At 39.4% G+C, this 21,052-nt stretch overlaps 1 protein-coding gene across 1 annotated transcript in view; it reads left to right on the top strand.

Annotated features, from left to right (window-relative positions):
- CCDC6 (coiled-coil domain containing 6) overlaps positions 1-21,052 on the top strand; it is a 108,318-nt gene that overhangs the window by 55,278 nt on the left and 31,988 nt on the right. Inside the window, exons 2-3 of the mRNA XM_070562541.1 lie at positions 1,466-1,615; positions 18,002-18,130. Coding sequence (XP_070418642.1) covers positions 1,466-1,615; positions 18,002-18,130 — 279 coding nt within the window. The remainder of the gene's footprint in view (positions 1-1,465; positions 1,616-18,001; positions 18,131-21,052) is intronic.

Here is a 21,052-nt window from a genome sequence, read left to right as displayed (position 1 = left end):
TACTTCCTCTGGGCCACTGTGATGGAGAGCAGGGAAGATGGACTCTGTAGAAACCGTGGCTATCAGGGTGTGGGTGTCAGGGACGCTAGTGAATATGTACAGAATTCTAAACAACCGGTCAGGAGTGGTTGTTGGACCTTTCACAATAAAAGGTGATAATTGTTTAGTGCTGGTGCCCTTTGTCTCCTGCCCTCTGGCTCTCTTGTAGTATTGTAAGTGACAGGTGCTGAAGGCGTGGACTTGATGCAGCTCTTCCTCCTCCTGACTTGGCAGATGAAACAGGAATGCATTCTTGGGATTAACGCATCAAAATGTTGCGGTTTAAAAACTGCTTTGAATAGAGTTGAGTCCATTCGAAACACTTACCCTCTTTCTGACAAGATTCATTTCTTTCAAGGAGGGTTAGGTTTTTCCGTTTATTCTGTTAAAACATAGGTGGGGGGAGGGATCTACAGAAGAGTATTTTCATCTCCATTGAATTATGCCTGGGCTCCTTTTCTTCTGTTTTTAAAATTCAGTAATGCCTGTCCTTGCCTTCACCGCCAAAAATTTCCCAGTATGGAAATAAAGTAAAAAATGAAACTTCTTTCATTGACCCTTACCTCCTGGGTTCCCTCTACTCTGTAATAACTACTTTTTAGCCGTTTGGTGTGTATTCTTCCACTAAATATTCAATGAACATGTAAATGAATCCATGTGTATCTGTATTGCTTTTTATTTTTTTATTTTTAATTTTTTCTTTTGCTTTTTCTCTCCAAAGCCGCCCAATACATAGTTGTATGTTTTAGTTGTGGGTCCTTCTAGTTGTGGCGTGTGGGACACCACCTCAACGTGGCCCGATGAACGGTGCTGTGTCCACCCCAGGATCCATACAAGCGAAACCCTGTGCCACCCAAGTGGAGCAGGTGCACTTAACTGCCGGGCCATGGGGCTGGCCCCATGTATCGCCTTTTAAATTGCCAGCCAAAGCCTTTCAGTAACATCCTGAAGAGGTGACATAATTTTACTTTTAAGTGAGTTGAACTTCTCTGCTCCAGAAAAAAATGTTGCCTAGATATTTTAACTATAAACCATTGAGATGTAGCGACCTGCAGAGAGTTATCATGAATTGATGCACATATGCCAGAATTGGACCCGTCTGCCGTAGGAGAAGGAGTTTTCTGTGTTCTGGTGATTGACATTGGATTGGGAAACAGTCTTTGTTAATTTCTTTGAACTATCCCTTTAAGAAGAAGGGCCATGTATATAGTACAGGGAGGCCCTTTGCAGTAATAGTCAGACTTTTATGGTGGCTACTGAGTTCCTCTGTTTTGCGCTTCTTGGGCTGTGTTGGAATTCTAATTATAAGTTCTAAGAATTCTAATTAAAATGGGCACCCTCTCTGGAAATAAGAACTATATTTCAATTAGTAAATTTCCTTAACATGTGTTTTTTTTTCTTTTTTAATTTTTTTTTTTTTTAACAGCAAGCCAGGGCTGAGCAGGAAGAAGAATTCATCAGTAACACCTTATTCAAGAAAATTCAGGCTTTGCAGAAGGAGAAAGAAACCCTTGCTGTAAACTATGAGAAAGAAGAAGAGTTCCTCACTAATGAGCTCTCCAGAAAGTTGATGCAGGTAAATGATCTTTTCTGTCCTCTCACCTTCCCTGCGTGTTTTTCTCTCTAGGAAAAAACGACTTTGATAGAGCACTTTGCTGGAAACATTTGCTGATGAGGTTGTAGCTAAAGTTCTTTGGAGATAAAAAATGCCAGGTAAAGATGGCAGCAGTGTGATACTCAAGACTGGTTTGTAGCTCATCTGCTTAGGTGAGATAAGACATTTTATACCCCGAGCATTTCAAAGAATTGCTGGTGAGCCTGAGGCCTTAGCATGAGAGTAAATGCTGGATGTAGTATTTTGGAAATATGAGGATTAACACCAAATGTAAGATTTCGTTCTCCTTTTATGTCGAATCTGTAATGAATACATAAACATTTTTGGCAGCTGGAAGCGGCTCTTTTGCACTAAAATATGAAGTGTCAATTTGGGGGGGAAAATAAAAGGTATCCGTGACAGTTAAAATTACACACATCAACTGTGTTCAGATTAGTGAGTAATAGTTACTGAACAAATATCAGACTATTCAAACTTAACATTAATCACTAATAAGTTTTAGAAGGCACCGCACAAAACCTATAGGAAGGCTTGATCTGCTAGTTCAGAGGTTCTCCCCCCTCCCTCCTCCTTTTTTTCTTTTTTCTCAAAGCTTACTAGTAAAGTACAAAAGTAAAATTTGTTTAGGGCAAATATTTTGTGGGTTACTTAATATAAACTTAAGAATAAGTAGGGTAATACATTTTCATTATTTAACACAGTATTTGTCCAAAATACTGAGCAGGTATAAAATTCTCCCAGGAGGACCATTATTGCTGTTTTATCAGATGGCTGTGAAAGGTGGAAACACTCCTTTGTATTTTCTTTTCCCTGGCATCGCTAACGATTTCATTTGTTAATTTGGTTAAAGTATGCATTTTTATGAGGTTATAATAAAAGGATATTTGAGACTTTTAATAAACTTCCTAAATTCTTTTCTTATCGTCCAACATAGATAATACTGTAAGAAAAGACCAGAAGCTTTGGTGTAGAAACTTGAATGTTAAGACCATACAATGGTCCAGGCAACTTGTGCTCCATCTTTCTTTTATTCTCATTTTTATATCTAATTACTAAATAAAGATACTGTTTACAGTCTTGCACAAAATTTGATTTATATTAGCTGTTGAGAGGTGAAGAATACAGGTACCCAGGCATTATTGTCTAGCAGAGATTTATGGCAGAATTTCTGCACTGGAACTTTTTGTTTATTTGTGCATTCTGATTTGAGAAAGAACCAGGGAGGTTAGTTTGACCTTTGACTATATCCACCTTGGCAGCATTAGATGGCTGATTCTGCATGTAGTTTCTAAAATTATAGGGATGCAATTATGGTTTGTTTTTCTGTTTAGTGTATAATCAGGTGCCCTAATTTTTAATGCTGCAAGAAGCATTTTTTGTTTTCAACTTAAACATGGTTGTTAGTATTTGGAGTCTTTGACCAAAGTACATTATGTGGCAATGAAAACCGAGCCAGATCACATTCCTTTTCTCCGTAAAGACTCATCTTCTTTGTGAGTGGCTCTGTAGTGTATAATTTATCAACAGCCTCTCATCCACTTATCATCAAACCCACTTACTTTCCAGGGACACTGGTGTCCCTTAAAATAAGGTACTGAATAAGAGTGAAAACATAAGAGCCACATGTGACAGAAAAGGAAGTTATAGTAATACATGTGGCATAAGAAGGTTTGAACTTCAAATTTAAGCTCTGAACATCCTATAAATAAAGCTATAACCTGGAGAAGTATAGTGATTCTTGTTTTCATAATTCTTTATTTAAAAAAAAAAGTTTTACTTGTCAGGAGAAAAAAATTTTCGTATATTAAAAACTTGTTTTTTTGAGGGGCATGTCTCTTTCTAAAGAGACTGAATGATACACAAACTGAACAACACAATAAACTGTTTTTGCCAAAAGTAGTATATGATGTGTAGCACTAGTCTTCATGTGGCCAAGTTTTACGTTTACCCTCAGTCAAAATAAAGCATATAGGGCGAAGGTGTCATCCCATTGCTTGGGGAGCTCTGGGTGGGTCTGTAGCTTGTTAGGGATGTAACTTGTAGAATCTGGACAAACAGATGGTCAGCTTGTCTCTGAGATAATCTCACATGAATCCCAGCTGGGTTCTTAGGCTTTTTATATATATTTTGTAGTAAAATTTAAGACATAAGATAAAATTTGCCATTTTACCTGTTTTTGGGTGTATAATTCAGTGGCATTAAGGACATTCACATTGTTGTGCAGTCACCACTGTCCATCCCCAGAATTTTTTCAAACTGGAATTCTGTACTCATTAAACAATAACTCCTCATTCCCCTCATCCCAGTTCTTAGATTTTTGAGAGGAGTCGGACGGTAGGTAGTTTGAGGTTGAGGTCTCTGGCAAGTTCTAGCTATGTCTACTCTGTGGCAGGATAGGTGATCTCTCACTTTAGACACTTGGCAAATACCCAAGAAGTCCTCTGGTGTTAGCCAGTTGGAGGGAACAAGGGTTGTAGGCCCATGTTACCCATCCGCCAGGCTTTCCTTAAGGATTTAAACCAGTCCTTTCTTGAAGGCTCACATTTTCTGCCACCCAGTGTGGAGAACTGATCTCCATCTGGAACATTTTTCGAGTAATTGGTACCAATAGACTTTCCCAACTGTGTAATTACTTTAACATGACTCTGTAGGATGTTTGCTTCTGGATAGGACCTTGTTATGAAAAGCCTGCTCAGAGAAACTGAACTGCAGACGTCACTGATAGACAGATGAGTGAATTGACCTGTTCACCCTGAAAGCCTTTAGCATTTTTCACCCAAAGGCCACCGAGAGGCTATTTATAGAACAGTTTTGGTTTTGTCACTGTGCTTTGGCTGTCGTCTCTGGTATAGTGATTGAACAATGCTTTTATGTGCATTTCAAAGGAATTCTTTGGTCCTCAGAACAAAATGAGATTATTGCTGTGGAGGAGACACGTCCCTTCCCATCCGCTGGTATTTTGGATCTTTAAAAACAGAATCAAGTTTATTTAAGTACAGATGAGAAGGAATCCCTTGCCCTTTCAGAAGATCGAGTTCTGGAGATAGCTTAAACACTTCCAAATATGTTAATCCTCACTGTGAAACAAACAAAAACACACCCCAAAAAGAGCATGCAGCTTTTCTCCCTTGTTTTTGTATATATCCACTGGATTGACAGAAAATTATGTCTTCCTTTTGTGAAAACTCTTGTCTGAAAAATCTGCATCCTTCTGAGCCTAGACCATGGGATTCATTACCTGACTGGTGAGAATTGTCCTAAAAAGAACCCTCTAGTACTTTCACTAAGTCCAACACAGGCCTGCATCAGAACCACATTCAGCTCTGGAATGCCTTGAAGACAGTTTGTAGTTTAATCATAATTATAATTAAAATTTATAAGAAGTATTTTGTGAGCCGACTCTTCATCAGGATTTGATATATAACGTGCACGTTAGAAAAACAATCTGAAAGACTATTCTCCAAAACGTTAGCTTGGCTGCTGAGCTTACAGGTATGTTAATTTTCTTGTGTCCCTTATCTTCTCATTTTGTAAAAGCAACGTGCATTGCTTTTGTAATTAGAGAAGATCTTATTTCCTAAAAAGGAAATTTAAACTTTCTGATGCCTGTTTGGCTCTTACCTTTTGAAACCTCCTTCTCTGTCACTGAGTTTGAGAGCTCAGGGTCCTACTGTCATAGTTGCATCTGTTTGTCATGGACAGCAATGCCCCCACTGAAGTCCGATGCAGAGTCGGACTTATTTGCAGGTGATAGAAGATTCTGGACTGCCCAAATCATTAAGAGCTAGTATAATCAGAATTCTCTCATGATTAGCTTAACTGTCTTGTCAGTCTCCATATGATTCATTCCACTGGCCCTCAGTCTTAACACTTTTTTAAAAAAAATCCCTACTTCCCCTGGCTAACTCTCACCCACCAATCACCAGTGCCAACTGGAAGACCTGTCCTTGCTGAGACTGATAATAGATTTAGCAATTGTGGATTTTTTTTCTTGCTTTTATGAAGCATCCTGCTCTTTGAGAAGCCCTGTTCAGTTGTTGCCTGTACACTTCTCAACCAATGCCACTGCCAAAACTTAATGAATACTTCTTGTGTTTTTTTTAAACCCTGGAAGAGGACTAAGGTAAGAAGAGTACCAGGTATTACATATGTCACTCAATCTTTTCAAGCTAATCCAATTTCCAAATTTTAGACCTAAAATAACAAATAGGTTTATAGTTTTGTACTTTTGATTCACATTTGAAATTGGATCTGGTCCTTAGAAAATAATGCCACTATAGCTATCATAGAAATTATTATACTCGTGTCCTTATGAGAGGGGGCACATCCTTATGGATGATTGAAAGTGCTTAAGAGCACAAGTTTTCTGGATCTCTTGTTAAGTGGCATGGTTTATTTTTATAATTATTGACTTGGTCCCTGAGATTAGAATGACTCCTAGAATTAAAATAGTTGAAGTTTCCTAGTATCTCTGGAAAGATGATATATGGAGGAAAGGAAGGAAGTTGTGGGCAAAAACCACAGCTGAGGCTGCCACTACCAAATGATTTATAGCTGAGCAGTTCAGAAGGCTATCACGCAACAGAGTTATTCTTCCATCTCGTGGCACAGGAATAAAACCGAGAGGAACAGTTTCAATAAGCCCCTGAATCTGCCTATTCATCTAGACGAAGGCTTACCACTTCATTTACCTTCTCCCTCTGCTCCCCTCAATTCTGAAGAAGGAGTTTCTTCTTCCAATACTATCTCGATGGATTCAGTGTTTTAGAGTGTACGCTTCCCTAACCACAGAAAGGCTATGTCTCTGGGTAGCAGGCGTTTCTGCGGGTGTTAGAAATGAGTATAGACTCCCAGTTCCCTTCTCCTCAAGCGTGTACACCAGAATCTGAGGCTGCCTTTTTTACCCAAAGTTTTCCATGTTGCTGGGATGGCCATGAAGTCGTTTCATCTGTGCAGGCAGCAAAATCACGTGCCAGGGTGATAAATATGTATGAAGCTCTGTTTGGTTGACTTTAAAGGCAACTAGGCTAAGACTGCCACTACATCCATTCAGATGAAAACCTGTTTCTCCCCACGGCAGGGGAGAAGAGACCTTGCAATATGTTCTGTATGAAAGTGGCTAGACCAGTAGCCCTCTTGCCTCTTAGTTTGTCAGAGCTCTTAATGCTGGCCAGAAAAATTTGCTATCCCCTAATAGTTTACAAAACAGTTGGAGCAGGGATTTTTTTTTTTTTTTAATGTTGTTTTTCATTCCAAGTTATCTAAACCTCAGCTTTGTCTGTTCTTTGTTTCTTTTTATGGAGCAAGAGGCTTACACATTGTGTTCACGATACATCTGCAAACGGCTCCTGGGATGTTTTTAATGCATTTTAGATGCTGCAACCACCAGGGACCAAATTATGAGCCAGAATTTTCCTGTTAGTAGAATGCCAAAAACCTCTCATTCCAACAGAATTTGCATTATGATTAGAAAATACAATAAACTTGACGCAGTTCTTTAGTCTTAAGAAGTCTCTGAGTTTCTTTCAAAGTGTGTGTATGTGTGTTGATTATGGCTAGATTTGATGTACCAGCATAGACTGCCAAAAATGTAAGGGCCTAGAACCTTCCCATTCTGACGTCTTTGACAAAATGTGGGAAAATGCAGGTAGAGAGAAAAGAAAAGTAGAAGGAACATGAAATGAAAAATAATTAGATGAGGCTGGAGTGAGAGGTTGCTTATTCACCAGAGTAGGGGTAAGCGTTGTTATTTCTAGTTGAAAAGGTGAATCTTGGTTATCGAAGGATACTTGGCTCCACTGTAGATGGACTTTAGCCATCCCTGGAAATGCTTTTCAAAAGATTTTAAAACTGCAGTTAAAAATGTTGCAACGTTTGCATTTCTCGGGTGGGTTCTTTTTCATTTTCCAAACGGGGCACAGTCAGCCCAGTCTGTAGTTCCCTTGACACGCAGAGGTGTGTCCTGCTGGTGACTTCACCTCCCTTTGTCCTCTTCTTCATAAGCCAGATGAGAAAGATGAGGCTTTTCATTTTAATTTGCGATCATGACTCAGCTTAGAATGAATTCTTGGGCGAAACACTCTATTCTTCAGAAGAAACTGCTGGCTTTTGCACGATGGATGTTCAACAGGGAAGGCTGACTCCAGAGCCTAAAGGACTTTTTAATTTTATTTTTGGAGCATCTTTCTTTAACCTTTCTCCTAACCAGATTTCTTTTTTTTTCTTTTTTTTTTAAATTTTATTTTTCCTTTTTCTCCCCAAAGCCCCCTGGTCCATAGTTGTATATTTTACTCGTGGGTCCCTCTAGTTGTGGCATGTGAGATGCCGCCTCAGCATGGCTTGACGAGTGGTGCCATGTCTGCGCCCAGGATCTGAACTGGTGAACCCTGGGCTGCCGCAGCGGAGCGCGCAAACTTAACAACAGGGATTTCTTTAAAGGTGGTGATGCTTTCAGCAGCAGCATGAGATTGAAATTCGTAAACTCAAACGTAGCCCTTTAGGTGTTCTCAGTGGAGGGATGCCTGATGTTGTTCTAGAGTCGTCTGCTCAGAAGTGGCTGCTCGACTCTAGTCCTTGGTGTTGAGAATGTTGACAAGGAAATAAAATCTTAAAAATAATTAATTTTCTAGAAGGATTTACCTATTTTTTTCCTTTGTAAAAGTTGTATGTGCCTTCCACTCTAGAAAGTGATAGAGTCAATAATTTAGACAAGCTTCACTGAGCATAAGTAAAAGCTAGACAAAATCCTTTTAAATTTTTGTTAAAAGCATTAAAGAACAAAGAAGACAGTGAAGAACTGTTGGGCTGAGCTCAGGGGGAAGATGGGAATCGAGAGAAGACCCCAGCACCCAAGGCCGCTTTTGTCCTGAGAGCATTTGCTCTTCATTTTAAGAAACAGCTGAGAAACTGAGTTGTGTTTTTGGTAGCTGTGTGGAGCTGGGGTTCCAGAAGTCAAAGCTCAGGGCTGGCCAAAGGTGAGGACAATGATAAGTCACCCCCACTTTAAGTTGGAATCATGAAGAGCTACACCCTCAGGATAAGAATGAACCAGTTTTGGGGCCGGCCCCGTGGCTGAGTGGTTAAGTTCGCGCACTCCGCTGCAGGCGGCCCAGTGTTTCGTTGGTTCGAATCCTGGGCGTGGACATGGCACTGCTCATCAGACCACGCTGAGGCAGCATCCCACATGCCACAACTAGAAGGACCCACAACGAAATATACAACTATGTACCGGGGAGCTTTGGGGAGAAAAATAAAATCTTTAAAAAAAAAAAAAAAGAATGAACCAGTTTTGCATCATCTGGGAGAACCAGAGAACATAAAGCTTTGGTTTTGGATTAAGGTGGACCCAGACTTATGGTGCCTAGAAGAAGAAAATGGAATTTTCTGGAGGAAGATACCATCACTCACCTAGGCCGCAAGTTTCTCCTACAAATAAAATTTCGAGTACGTTGTCCATCATATGAGAGAACCAGGGACATGGAGATAGGAGATTTCATGAATGTAAACCAGCAGAAAGAAAAGAATAGAAAGGGACTTCACAGATATTTTAGATATTGGAATTATCAGACATAGACTACAAAGCAACCATATTTACTACAGTCAAAGAAATAAATGACAAGTTTGAAATCTTTGTTAGGAAATTGAAGCATATCCCCGCTTTTCTTGCAGACATGCAAAGGATAAATGAGTAACTACATGGCAATGCATTTGAAATTTTAGATGAAGTAGACAAATTCTAACTTTCTACAACCGAATGAGGAAGAAATAGAAAACCTGTGCTTTCTAACCATTAGAGAAATTGAATCAGTGATCAACAGCCTTCCTAGAAAAAGAATTCCAGGTCAAGTGGTTTCGCCAAGAGTTGTAGCAAACATTTAAGGATGAAATAATTCTAATCTTCTATTAACTCTAAAGTTTAAAAAAAAAAAAAAAGACGCTTCCCAGCTTATTTTAAGGCTAATATAACCTTAATGCTCAAACTTAAGTACTAGAAAGGTAAATTATAGTGAAATATCAATTGTGAACAAAAATTTTATAAGGAAAATGAAGCCAAAAATATATTAAAAGGATAATGCTTCATGACCATGTTGGATTTACGCAAGGTTAATTTAACAATGGAAAATCAGTATGTGTAATTTGCCACATTCACAGAATAAAAAGAAAAAACCGTGATCATATTAATAGATGGAGAAAAAGGACTTGTTAAAATGTAACAATTTATTACTAAATCATAGTGAACCAAGAATAGAACTTAAGGGGCTGGCCCTGTGGCTGAGAGGTTAAAGTTCTACATGCTCCACTTTGGTTGTCCGGGTTGACATTCTAGGTGGGAACTTGCTCCACTCATCACTCATGCTGTGGAGGCATGCCACATAGAAAATAGAGGAAGATAGGCACGGACGTTAGCTCAGGGCTAATCTTCCTCAAGCAAAAAAAGAGCAAGATTGGTGATGGATGTTAGCTCAGGGCAAATCTTCCTCACCAAAAAAAAAGAAGAAGAAAGAAAAAGAGAGAACTTAAAGCTGACAAAAAGTGTCTACCAAAAGCCTACCCAAACATGACGTTATTAGACAAGTTAACAACTTTCCCTTTAAAATCAATAACAAGAAAAGGATGTCTGCTGTATTTTCTTCTGTTCAGCATTGTTGTAGATTCCTAGCCAGTAGAGAAAGGCAAAAAAAAAAAAAAGAGAGAAAATATACAAGGATTAGAAAGGGGAACTAAGATTGCCACTTATTTATGGTCTTATAATTGGAAAATCTTAAAAAACTTACAGTAAATAACTAGAATTGCGTTTTTTCACATAAAAAATGTATTTCTGTATACCAGCAACAACCAGTTAAGTATGAAAATGTAGAAGATAGCTTCATAAACCGTGAGAAGGTATTAAGTGCTACAGAACAAAATAGATCTATGTAAAGGTTATGGGGGCTGTTGAAATATTAAATGAGTTAATCATTGAGATGATATTAGAACACATCTTGGAGAAAAGAAAGCTAGCCATGTGGATCTCTGAGAGAAGAGCATTGATGCCAGAGAGAAAAGGGAAGTACTAAGGCGTGAGGTGGGCTTGTGCCTGCCATGTTGGAGGAGCAGCAGAGAGGCCAGTGTGGTTGCAGTGGAGCCTTATGGGGAGAGGAGGAAGAGATGAGATTGGGAAGGCAGTGGGTCTGGGGTTTGATGGCCAGCATGCAGATCGTGTAGAGCCTTTCGAGCCACAGTCAGGACTTAGGCTTTCACTCTGAGATGGGAGCCACTGGGGGTTTTGAGCAAGGTAATGAAATGATCTTGTTTTGATTGCTTTGATTGCTGTGTTGAGAAGAGATTATGGAGTGGGGGCCAAGGTGAGAGCAAGAAGATCTATTAGAAGGATGTTCTATAATCCACGCCAAGAGATGAGGTGGACTGTTCTAGGATAGTAGCAGTGAAGATGGTGACCACTGGGTTCTGGATGAATTTTGAAGGAATATCTTATAGGATTTGAGGATGGATTAGAAGTGGACGTGAACAAAAGACGGAGTCAAGGAAGACTTAGAGGTTTTGGCTTCAATGGGTGGAAGAATGGAGTTACCATCGTTTAAGTTGGAAAAGACAGCAAGTGGAGCAGACTTGGAGTGAGACGGTCAAAATTCAGTTAAAATGTCTAGACGTCCAAATGGAGATAACAGATAAGCAGCTGGACAGAGGTTCTCTCAACAGAGAAGTCTGGGCTAGAATATAAATTTGGGAGTGTTGTCATTAATTAATGCCTAGAGAGTAGAACCAAAGACATATCATAGGACATCATGGAAAGAGGATGCAAGGACAGACCACAGAGTGAGAGAAGACATGTGCGACATATATAACCAACATAAAGCTGCAAATTTGTAGGAAAAACAGACAACCCAGAAGGAAAATGCCAAGAGACTTTCATAGACTCTTCACATAAGCAGCTAGCCAGATGGCCAGTAAGCAAATGAAAAAGTATGCAACCCCAGTAGTAATCAGGAAAGGTGAAATAAACCACAAGATGTTACTAGAGAATTCTCCTGCACTGCTCTCAGAGAATGGAAAGGGTTTCAACCATTTTGAAAACAATTTGACATTACCTAACGAAGTTGGGAATATTCGTTATCTATAACCCAGCAGTTCCACTCCTGACTATATTTCATAATGGGTGCACATATGTGCTAGATGTGTAGAAGAATATTCTTTATGGCAAGTGGAAAACTAGAAATGACCCAAATACCCATCATCCCTGGAGTGGATAAATGGTGATATACTCATCCAATGGGATATCATAAGGTAATAAAAATACAAACCACAATTAGACTCAATAATAGAAGTGAATGAGATCACAAGGTCATTTAGCAGAGGAAACTAGACAAAAAAGAATACGAAACCAAGCAAAACTAATGTTTAGAAATAAATACATAGACTAAATTTTTTTTTAAGGAAAAAGATGCAAGGAAGTGAATACCATAAGAATCAGGAGAGCGATTACCTCTAGCAGATGGGGGGGCTATGATTATGAAGGGGCTTTGGGGGAGCTGGTGATGTTAATATTTCTTAATTGGGTGAGGTCACCTGAGAGCACTATATATATGTGTGTACACACATACGCTAATGGTATCCTTTATATTTGCCCAGTTGTTTTGCTCATCCTGAGGCTTCGTCTAGGAGGGAAACAGTTCTTAGGAAGTGAGGATATTATCATTTATCCAATCAGTCTTTGCTTAGATAAGGCTTTTCTAGATGCTCTGGAGTAGAACTGGGTAAGTCCTGCTCACTGTTCTTTGTAGAGCTTGAAGTCCTGTAAGGGTGATTGAGAATATATCCTGGGTGCTTGAGGGTGGCAGCACCATCAGGGATAAGGGCAAAGGCTTAGAGGCCAGAGACCTAGGTTTTAACCCTGGGTCTGCCCCTCGCCAGCTTTGTGACTTTGGGCAGGTTACCTTACCTCTCTCAGCTGTGGCTAAATCCATTGTAAAATGCACATAATAGTATCTACCATAGAGTTATGGCGATTGAGTGCATTGATGCCCATAAAGTGCTCGGTACATAGTAAGTGCCTTGAAGTGTTAGCTGCTTTTAAAAGTATCTAATAGTAGAAAGGAAATGAAAAACACCATGAACTAGACATTAAAGTGTGCATGAAGCACAGTGTGCTCATCACAGCTTCGAGGAGGGGGAGTATACATCATGCTGAGGCTGTGTGGGAAGGCACTGCGGAAGATGTCTTCTCAGCCCTACCCCAGTTTCAGTAAGTTGGAGGGAGGGATTCAGGCGCTCTAGGTGGGGGGCGCAGTGTGACTAGGGGTAGGGGGCAGGAAGTGTGCAGCAGCTTGTGTTAGAGTGGTCCAGTGTGACCAGCAGGGCTTGCAGTCTGTAAGACCCTGATCAGAGTTGCCTCCAGAAGTGTTTACTCAGCATGTTGAGTTTGATTTTTTAAAATTTAATTTTTTTGGAAAAGATACCAACTTTCCCTTTAACTGCAATTGCTACCATTCTCTGTGCTTAGATCCATCCATTCTTTGTTTGCTAGAAGCCTGAACCCTGAAGGCATTTATGTTTGCAAAACTTAGACTGTTACTTGGGCTAAGTGTGAAAATAGCATAAGGAAAGCATGGGAAGCTTGCATAAGGACTGGATTGTGGATTTGCACCAACATCATGCAGATGAGTTTGGACTTAATCTGCAGGTAGTACGGAGCCCTTGAAGAGTTTTGAGCAGGGTGTTGAAATAATAGGGTTTGTCTGCTAGGATGGCCTACGGTGGATCCAGGGAGATCCATTAGGAGCTTTGGCAGTGTCCCAGTGAAGAGAAATAAAAGACCTGCACTAGACTGGGGCCATGAGCATAGAAGGAGGGTATGTTTGACAGCTGATATGGAGGCTGACTTATGCCATTTGGTAACTGATGAGATATGAGGTGTTGGCTGAGAATAATGGTACCAGTAACAGAAGAGGGGAAGGAGGTGGGAATAAGTGTGGGCCCAAGAGGCGTTTAGTCGTGATGTTCTAAGTTTGAGGTGGGAAGGCTGACTTTGTGCTCAGGCTGCTCAGTCGAGCAGTCTTGGGAAACTCAATGTTCTGAGTGATAGTTTTGAACTTTTTTTTCAAAGTTCAGGTTAATAACATGATAATTGCTTTTGACAGTCCAATGACTTAATGAAGTTATTGTCCTCCGGTAGCCTTTACTTGGTCCAATACAGATAGCTCTAGTCCTTGGTAGTTGTCAATAGACCAGGGATGTTGGGTTGCGAGACTGTATGTAGTACAGAGAGAAATATTAGTGTTGACTAGTGAAAACAGAGGTGGGGGCATCTTGGGTTTATTCTCAAGTTGCGTTGAGAAAGCTGGGTCCTGGGGCTGGTGGCCAGAAGGCTTGCCTCCCTTGGCATGGGCTGGATTGACAGCAAGCCCAGACTTGTAAACACACTTCACCCAGCCTGGGATTTGGCAAACCAGCTGCATGCTCGGTGAGCGAACTGGCTCAACAGCCAACCTACATGTGCACCTATGGTGGTTCTCTCAGGTGAACGATTTCCAATGCCTCTACCTGCTAGAGAGAATTCTGCCCAGCATAAAAAGTTATTCAATGAAGAGTTCTTGAATCTCTTGTCTAAGAGGCCTGGTTCACTGAAGTGATTCCAGAAAGCCTTTGTGAATTATAAGAAAGACAATAATTATTGGTAATTGAACGATGCTTAAGGCTAGCCTGTTTTCGATGAAATTAATGCTGCACTTGTATTTTTTAATGGGCTGGAATTTTGCTTTGGGCCTCCATATATAATGAGTGGGTACAATAAGAAAATGCTCAAGTTTTAGTACTTAGAATTTTATAAGTTTATAATTGTATCATTGCTTATGGCTTTTTCAGTTATGTTAATATATTTTTCATGCTAAATCCTAAGAGAACAAACCTTTATTTGTATAACCCTAATTCCATTGAAAATGTGCTGCTGGTGAATCATCTGTTACATAATGTGATTTTAGCTCTACAGGGTTTTTTTTTTTTATGTTAACAATATATTGCACAAATAACAGTTATAAAGCTATTCTATAACCTTTGAGATTGACTTTATAAAAAGTATATTTACAGAAAATTCTAATTTTGAAAAAAACTTAATCGATGTAGGTATTTTGCTTTAGGTATATTTAAGATGCACATGAGTTTATTTCAAACACATTAATAGAATTTGCTTGACTGTTCACTTCTTAGTTTGAATTTTTTTTGTTCTTGTTCAGGATCTCTGACCTTATTGGAAGATTTAAAATTGCTTGTACAGCATTAAGACCTGTGATTAGAAATTTAAAACCATGCCTTGAATTTTATGCCCATGTTGAAGATGTCACTCAGACGGAGATGCAACTGGAGTTTATGTCTGGTAGCTAGTCTTGGGTCAGCCTGCCCCAGGCTTCCTTTTAGGCTTTTTGTTTGTGGTGTCTTGAGCTACAGCTTTAAAATAGGCAGGTAGATTCAGGGTGTTAGTTCAAGCCCTTTTGGGGCCACATGGCTTGAATTTACATGGTATCTGTTTAAAACAGAAACATTTCTGAATTTTTCTCAGGCAAACTGTTATGAGGCCAACTCTATGGTTGGTTGTTTCTCGAGATCCCTTCCCCTGTCCTGCCTCCTTCTCTTGGTCATCTTAACTCTCGTCTCGTGATTTTTTGGGGAGATTTCTGAATTTCTCTTGTGTTTCTCTTTTTATGCTGGTTTCTTTGTTCCAAGGAAGAACCATATTTTCTATTTCTAGTGTTTTGTTCAGAAACTCCGTTCCCAGCTCCTAAATTGTGTGTCGCCTGAGAGATGCCTGAACAAAGCAGGCAGCAGCTCTGTCTTTGGGGGATGATGAAAATTGTGAATCTTTGGCAAACAGAGTTACATCTCAGAATGGCTTGATATTTTCCAATGGGTTAGTGTAACCCAGGGACCTTCCTTGAGTTCTGGTAATGACAACTTTACCATCACATTTTCCTCAGGGCATAGCTCTTGAAAGGAAAAAGCCTCTTAAAATTGAGAGCTTTTATAGATTTCATTACTAGTTTAATCTGTATTCTTAAAGGAAGTAACCTCATCAGATATCGACAGTGTTAACCCATCAGATATTGACAATGTTAACCCATCTGTCTAAATAGGAATATTTTCCTGTAAGCCAATGAGACCTTACCTTTTCTCAGATTAGCAGTCTGTGACAAACGTTCCTTGATGGGCAAGAGATTTTTCGTTGTTAGGTTGCATCCTTTATTGTTTTAATTTACCTCAAGGCAGAAGCATAATGCTAAAAAAAGGAGGGGGAGGGTCTTTCAAATAAAAATGGCAGTAATTGAAAACATATTGCCGGAAGACACAGCTACTGAAAAAAAAAACTTTATGCAAATAGCTTACAAGTTTTAAGACTAAAGTTTATTTTTCTAAAACCAATCGATATCATTTAAGTCTATTGTTCATTAACTATTTTAGGGCAAAGATAATAACTATAGATTTCACCCACCATTAACACAGTACCTGCAAATGGAAGATATACAGCAAATGTTTATAGAATAAAAGTGTTAGATAAATATGTCCATATTTTGCTGTTTTTTCCTCATAAGTAATATTTGTCCCATTGGGGTCTTTTGTGTCTGAAATGCTAGGAACTCTTCTTGTTCTCTGTCCATTTCTCTTAGTTCTTTTAATTACTGCTTGGTCTTGCAGAACCTGAGTTTTAAAGAGCTAGCTAAAAATAGATTTGTCAGTGTAAGCACCTCCTTACATCTGCTTTTTTCTGGGTCCCTGCAAGGTTGATCAACTTTTTTTTGGAGTTGCACATCAAAAACAGTTGGAGGAAAAACAGCATCTGTTCAGTCAACATTTCCAGTATTAGAAGACTGTATCAGATTTTAAACTTTTTTTTTTTTTTTTTTTTTTACTAAGTATGTGCTTTGAGAGTGGTGGAAATTGTATCAAACGTGGAGTGGGTTAGGTGTAGCCATTTTGAGGTTCATCAGGTCCAGCTGAGCCTTCTCCATTGTCCATTACATCCTATGCAGGGTTTTCAGAGAGACAGAGCATCCCTGGGTGAGCATGCATGGCTTATTGTTTTCTGTGTTTAATCATTTCGCTTTCCAAATGTCAAGGCTGCATTAGGCACTATGGGTGGAGGAATTTGAAGTTGCCCCCTCCTAGGTTTGATCAGGATCCAGCTGGAGAACACTGGTTTGTGATTCAGAGCACGGCATGGGTCCCAAGCCCTGCCACTTTCCAGCTCAGTTACGTTGGTCCAGTAACCTATTTTGTCACATATGAAAGGGGAGTTATCATGCCTGCCTAACACATGAAGAACATGGTATACAGTGTCTACCCAAAGAAATGGTTTTGAGGGTAAAACTAGGGAGCAGTATCATCTTAGACCCCAAAATAAAACCATGTGCTTAATTGTTTTTAATAGCTTTTACTTAATCTTTCCTTGGTTCTGAAAATATCAGGCCAGGTGGCTGTCATTCCCTCCAACCCCTACTATGGAGCAACAAAACCCCCCAATTGAGAATGTTGGAAATAATGCATAGTTATTAATGGGAACCCTGGTTGTTGTGTATCCACTGGATTTCTTTTATTCTCTTATGGTTTTGAAGATTGGAGTAAATTTTTAAGAAGTTTTCTCTTGCAATGGCAACATAACTTTATCTTTTAATTGTATAAATCAGAACCTTTCCTCCTTGGTTTTTAGGAAGGAGATGAGATGTATGATCTCATTATAGAAAGATAATTAATTGTGCTGATTTTTGCCAAAGCATGCTTACTAGTACATTGGAAAATAGCATTTGGAATAATTTACCAAGTATGTTTTGTGATTGTAACATCTTACCCCTCTCTACGTACATTAATGTAAATCTGAGTAAACAAATTCATTTAGTAAAAACTGTCAGTACGAAATTTCTTTTTTAATTTATTATTTTTTATGCCCATGGTATAAAACTTAAAAAGTACCGAAGGGTATATTTATGTTAAAAAGTAAGTTTCCTTCCTTTGCTCATTCCTTAGTCTCCCAATTCCTCCCTACAGAGGCAACCACATATATGTTTTTTAAAATTGAAATCTGTGTTTAATCATAGTTTGATGCTCATGTGTGTTTGCCCTCTCAGTTCTTGGCCTCCTGGCTAAGATCCAGTGCCTATGTATTTGCACTATAATTTCAGGTTATAAGTTAGAGGAACCACTGAGGAACTGGTTACTAGGTGTACATTTGGGTATAGGAGCAGGAATGAGTAGTGTAACTTTTGTGATGCTGTCTCTTACTCAGTGTAACCAGCTTTTGGAGCCCTTGTTTCTATGGCTTTTGAGTGTCTTCTTCTCCACATCTGTGGTTCTTTTGTTTTCCAGTTGCAGCATGAGAAAGCCGAACTAGAACAACATCTCGAACAGGAGCAGGAATTCCAGGTGAACAAACTGATGAAGAAAATTAAAAAACTGGAGAACGATACCATTTCTAAGCAGCTTACATTAGAGCAGGTAAGAATTTATAGCGCTCTCTCTGCATTTTTTTTCCCTCATGTCATCAACTGTTCTTTCAGGCTTTAGGATGCCAGAGGAATAGAAGTGAAAAATATTTTTCAGCTTTTTTTTTCCCACAGTGGAGACTTCATTTCTGAAGTAAGCATTGACAAGTGTGCATAGCACCTGCTTGCTCTCTCACACGCTTTCTCTTTTTTTAACCACAATTAATAAAGTTTCAGGAGATATGTTGTAATGTACTGATTTATAGGCAGGAAATGTTAGGTTCCTTTTGCAAAGGGGGAAGAATATGTTTTTAACCACAGGATAGTTTCTGTGAAAGTTCCTGAGATGGTGTTGCTGTGGAACTAAAACTTTTCTTTCAAGGTTCTTCAGAACAAACAATTCGCACTTCTTTTCTTTGAATTATTAGCAGCCTTATATGTACCTTATCTTCTCCCAACTAAATTCGTTGACACAGATATGGAGTCTTGACGTGGTTGTGCATTCTGTTTCATCCACTGACTGGTTGTATCACCTTGAATTAACTTCATTAACTTTTCTGGGCCTAATTTTGCATTTGTAGAAAGTGAAGGACAAACTAAAATCAAGAATGGCAATCTTAACAAGGTACAAAAGGTGGAAAGTAATAGGGCACAATCCCCTTGTCCCTTGCCCTTGGCAGACATTGGTATTTGATCAGTCCTTGCTTTGGGAGTGCAGACTGGTCCTTATACTCCTCTGACACAGAGGACTGTGAACAGCTATTATCAGTCCATCCAAGTTGGTGTGTCAAGAGAAAAGTACCTGTTATCCCTGGCCTAGATACTTCCAGATGCTTTTTTCTCATTCTAGTGTCCTGCAATTTTATTATCCCTAAGATAAGTTAAGAGGCTGAGCTGATCGTAGTGCACTTTTATCTGGTTTCCATGTAAAATTCAATACATTGATTAATATCTTCCAACTCTTTGTACTTTGGATCTTGATTGCTATTTTGATGATTTGGCTAAGCCTTTCGTGCAAAGTTGTTTGATTTATGCCAACTTTAGGATCTTTCTTTGTGCCCTAGTCCATAGTGACGGGTTCCTAACTCACCCTCCGGACTGCTCTAGTTTCATCATTGTACCTGAGAAGGAAACAGTGATGGGAATGTGAGGTTTGAGAGGAAATCAGGGTTTGTTTTAAGCTAATCTAACTGATTTGTTTTTTGTGTTATTCTTGTATCTACATATATCAAAGGGAAGAATGTCACTGGATTTGCCAAGACTATGAATAATGGCCCTACAAAATTTTCTCCATCTCTTCCAAGTGAAAGAAAAAGAAGATTCTATTTCCAAGGGTTGGCTCTTTTATAAGTATCCGAGTAATCTCTTCTTACCCTTCATCTTCAGAGTTCAGGTGCCTCATCTAAATTTAGAAGAATCCCCTACCGCCCCCCCCAGTTTAAAAACATTTTGTTCTGAAGTTCACCTGTTTAATTCCCAGGATAGGCAATAGCCAGTTCTGTTCAAGTTAAAGCTTTGAAGATTCTTGCTTAAGTCCTGACACACCAAGTACTTGCTGTTGGTACTTGTTAATCAAGAGTTAACCAAGTGACCAAGTGAAATTCTCACAGTGGTTGGTATTGTGAGAACTTCACTTGCCTTCGCGATGATGACAGTCAATAATTTAGCAGTCTCTGTCTTGTATTTGTTCACCGGCTCCTAAGGAGGCTTTGTGACTGGGGCTGACCCCCAGGGTTTAGCTGTAGCCACAAGGTGGTGGTAGTGGCCTAGCGTCAGAAAGAGAAGGGCAGTCTGATCGTACTGTCCCTGGAGAGAGGATGGATTGCTGCACTGTCTGAATTTAAGACTCTGGAGACATTAATAACTGAACCCTTTAAAGTGAGGTCCAAGACATACATTTTCTCCAACTTAATGGCTTATTGCACTTCTAGGCTTATTTCAGACCTCAACAGGAAAGAAATTGGATTCCCGCAGTGGAATATGTCCATTGCAAAGCCCTATACTAGCAATAAACCTCAGATCCAATATCAAGTCCCTATTTTAATTGCGGTGAAGAAACTTAACATCATCATAAACCACCCCCCCCCCACCTTTGTTTTGGGTATGTCCAGGATGATTAAATGCTGGTGGTTTTACTCTCTATTTTGTTTAGCTACAAATAATTTTAGTCAGTGTTTAGGGGGGAATGTTTGCTTTCTTCCTCCAGTAGATAGAAATCTCTTCTGTGTTTTCGTGGGTGTGATCTGATTGTCTCTTGTGGTCATCTCTTGGGATTATCATCTGTGTTGTATACTGTATGTCATCATCTATATGATGTATCCTGTACTGTAGCTTATTATGAGAAGAGTAAAGGCAGGTACTATAGTCTGCACTATGATGATATAGATGTAGTACCTCCCTTTACTCTCCTGTCTGACAGTAAACATATTTTTTAAACTATAAGCTATTTGAAGGCAGTTATCTTTGTGTTTTGTGCGCTACTACTGCTTTGTTGGAAGAGTTTGTGCGGATTTGGACAAGTGACTGGAGAGTGATCGTATCTCGGAAGACGGAATACGAGTGAAGTGTTCGGGCCTGGGCACAAGACTTGGAAGGAAGCAGATGTGAACCTGTTTCCTCTGCTTAATATCTTAGTTCACTTTTTTTTTGGTAGCAGCTCTATTGAAATATAATTCACATACCATATAAATCACCCATTTAAAACGTACGTTTCAGCGGTTTTTAGTGTATTCAGAGTTGTGTAACTATGACCACAATCAACTTTAGAACATTTTCGTCACCTCAAAAAGAAACTGTACCCTTCGGCTAGCACTCAATCCCCTGGTCCCTTTAAGCAACTGCTACTCTACTTTCTGTCTCTGTATTTATGCCCACTCTGGACACTTCATATAAACGGAATCACATAGTATGTGGTCTGTTGTGACTGGCTTCTTTC

This window comes from Equus przewalskii, chromosome 1 (genome assembly GCF_037783145.1).
Source record: "Equus przewalskii isolate Varuska chromosome 1, EquPr2, whole genome shotgun sequence".
NCBI lineage: Eukaryota > Metazoa > Chordata > Mammalia > Perissodactyla > Equidae > Equus > Equus przewalskii.
This window is presented reverse-complemented; position numbering and strand designations above follow the sequence as displayed.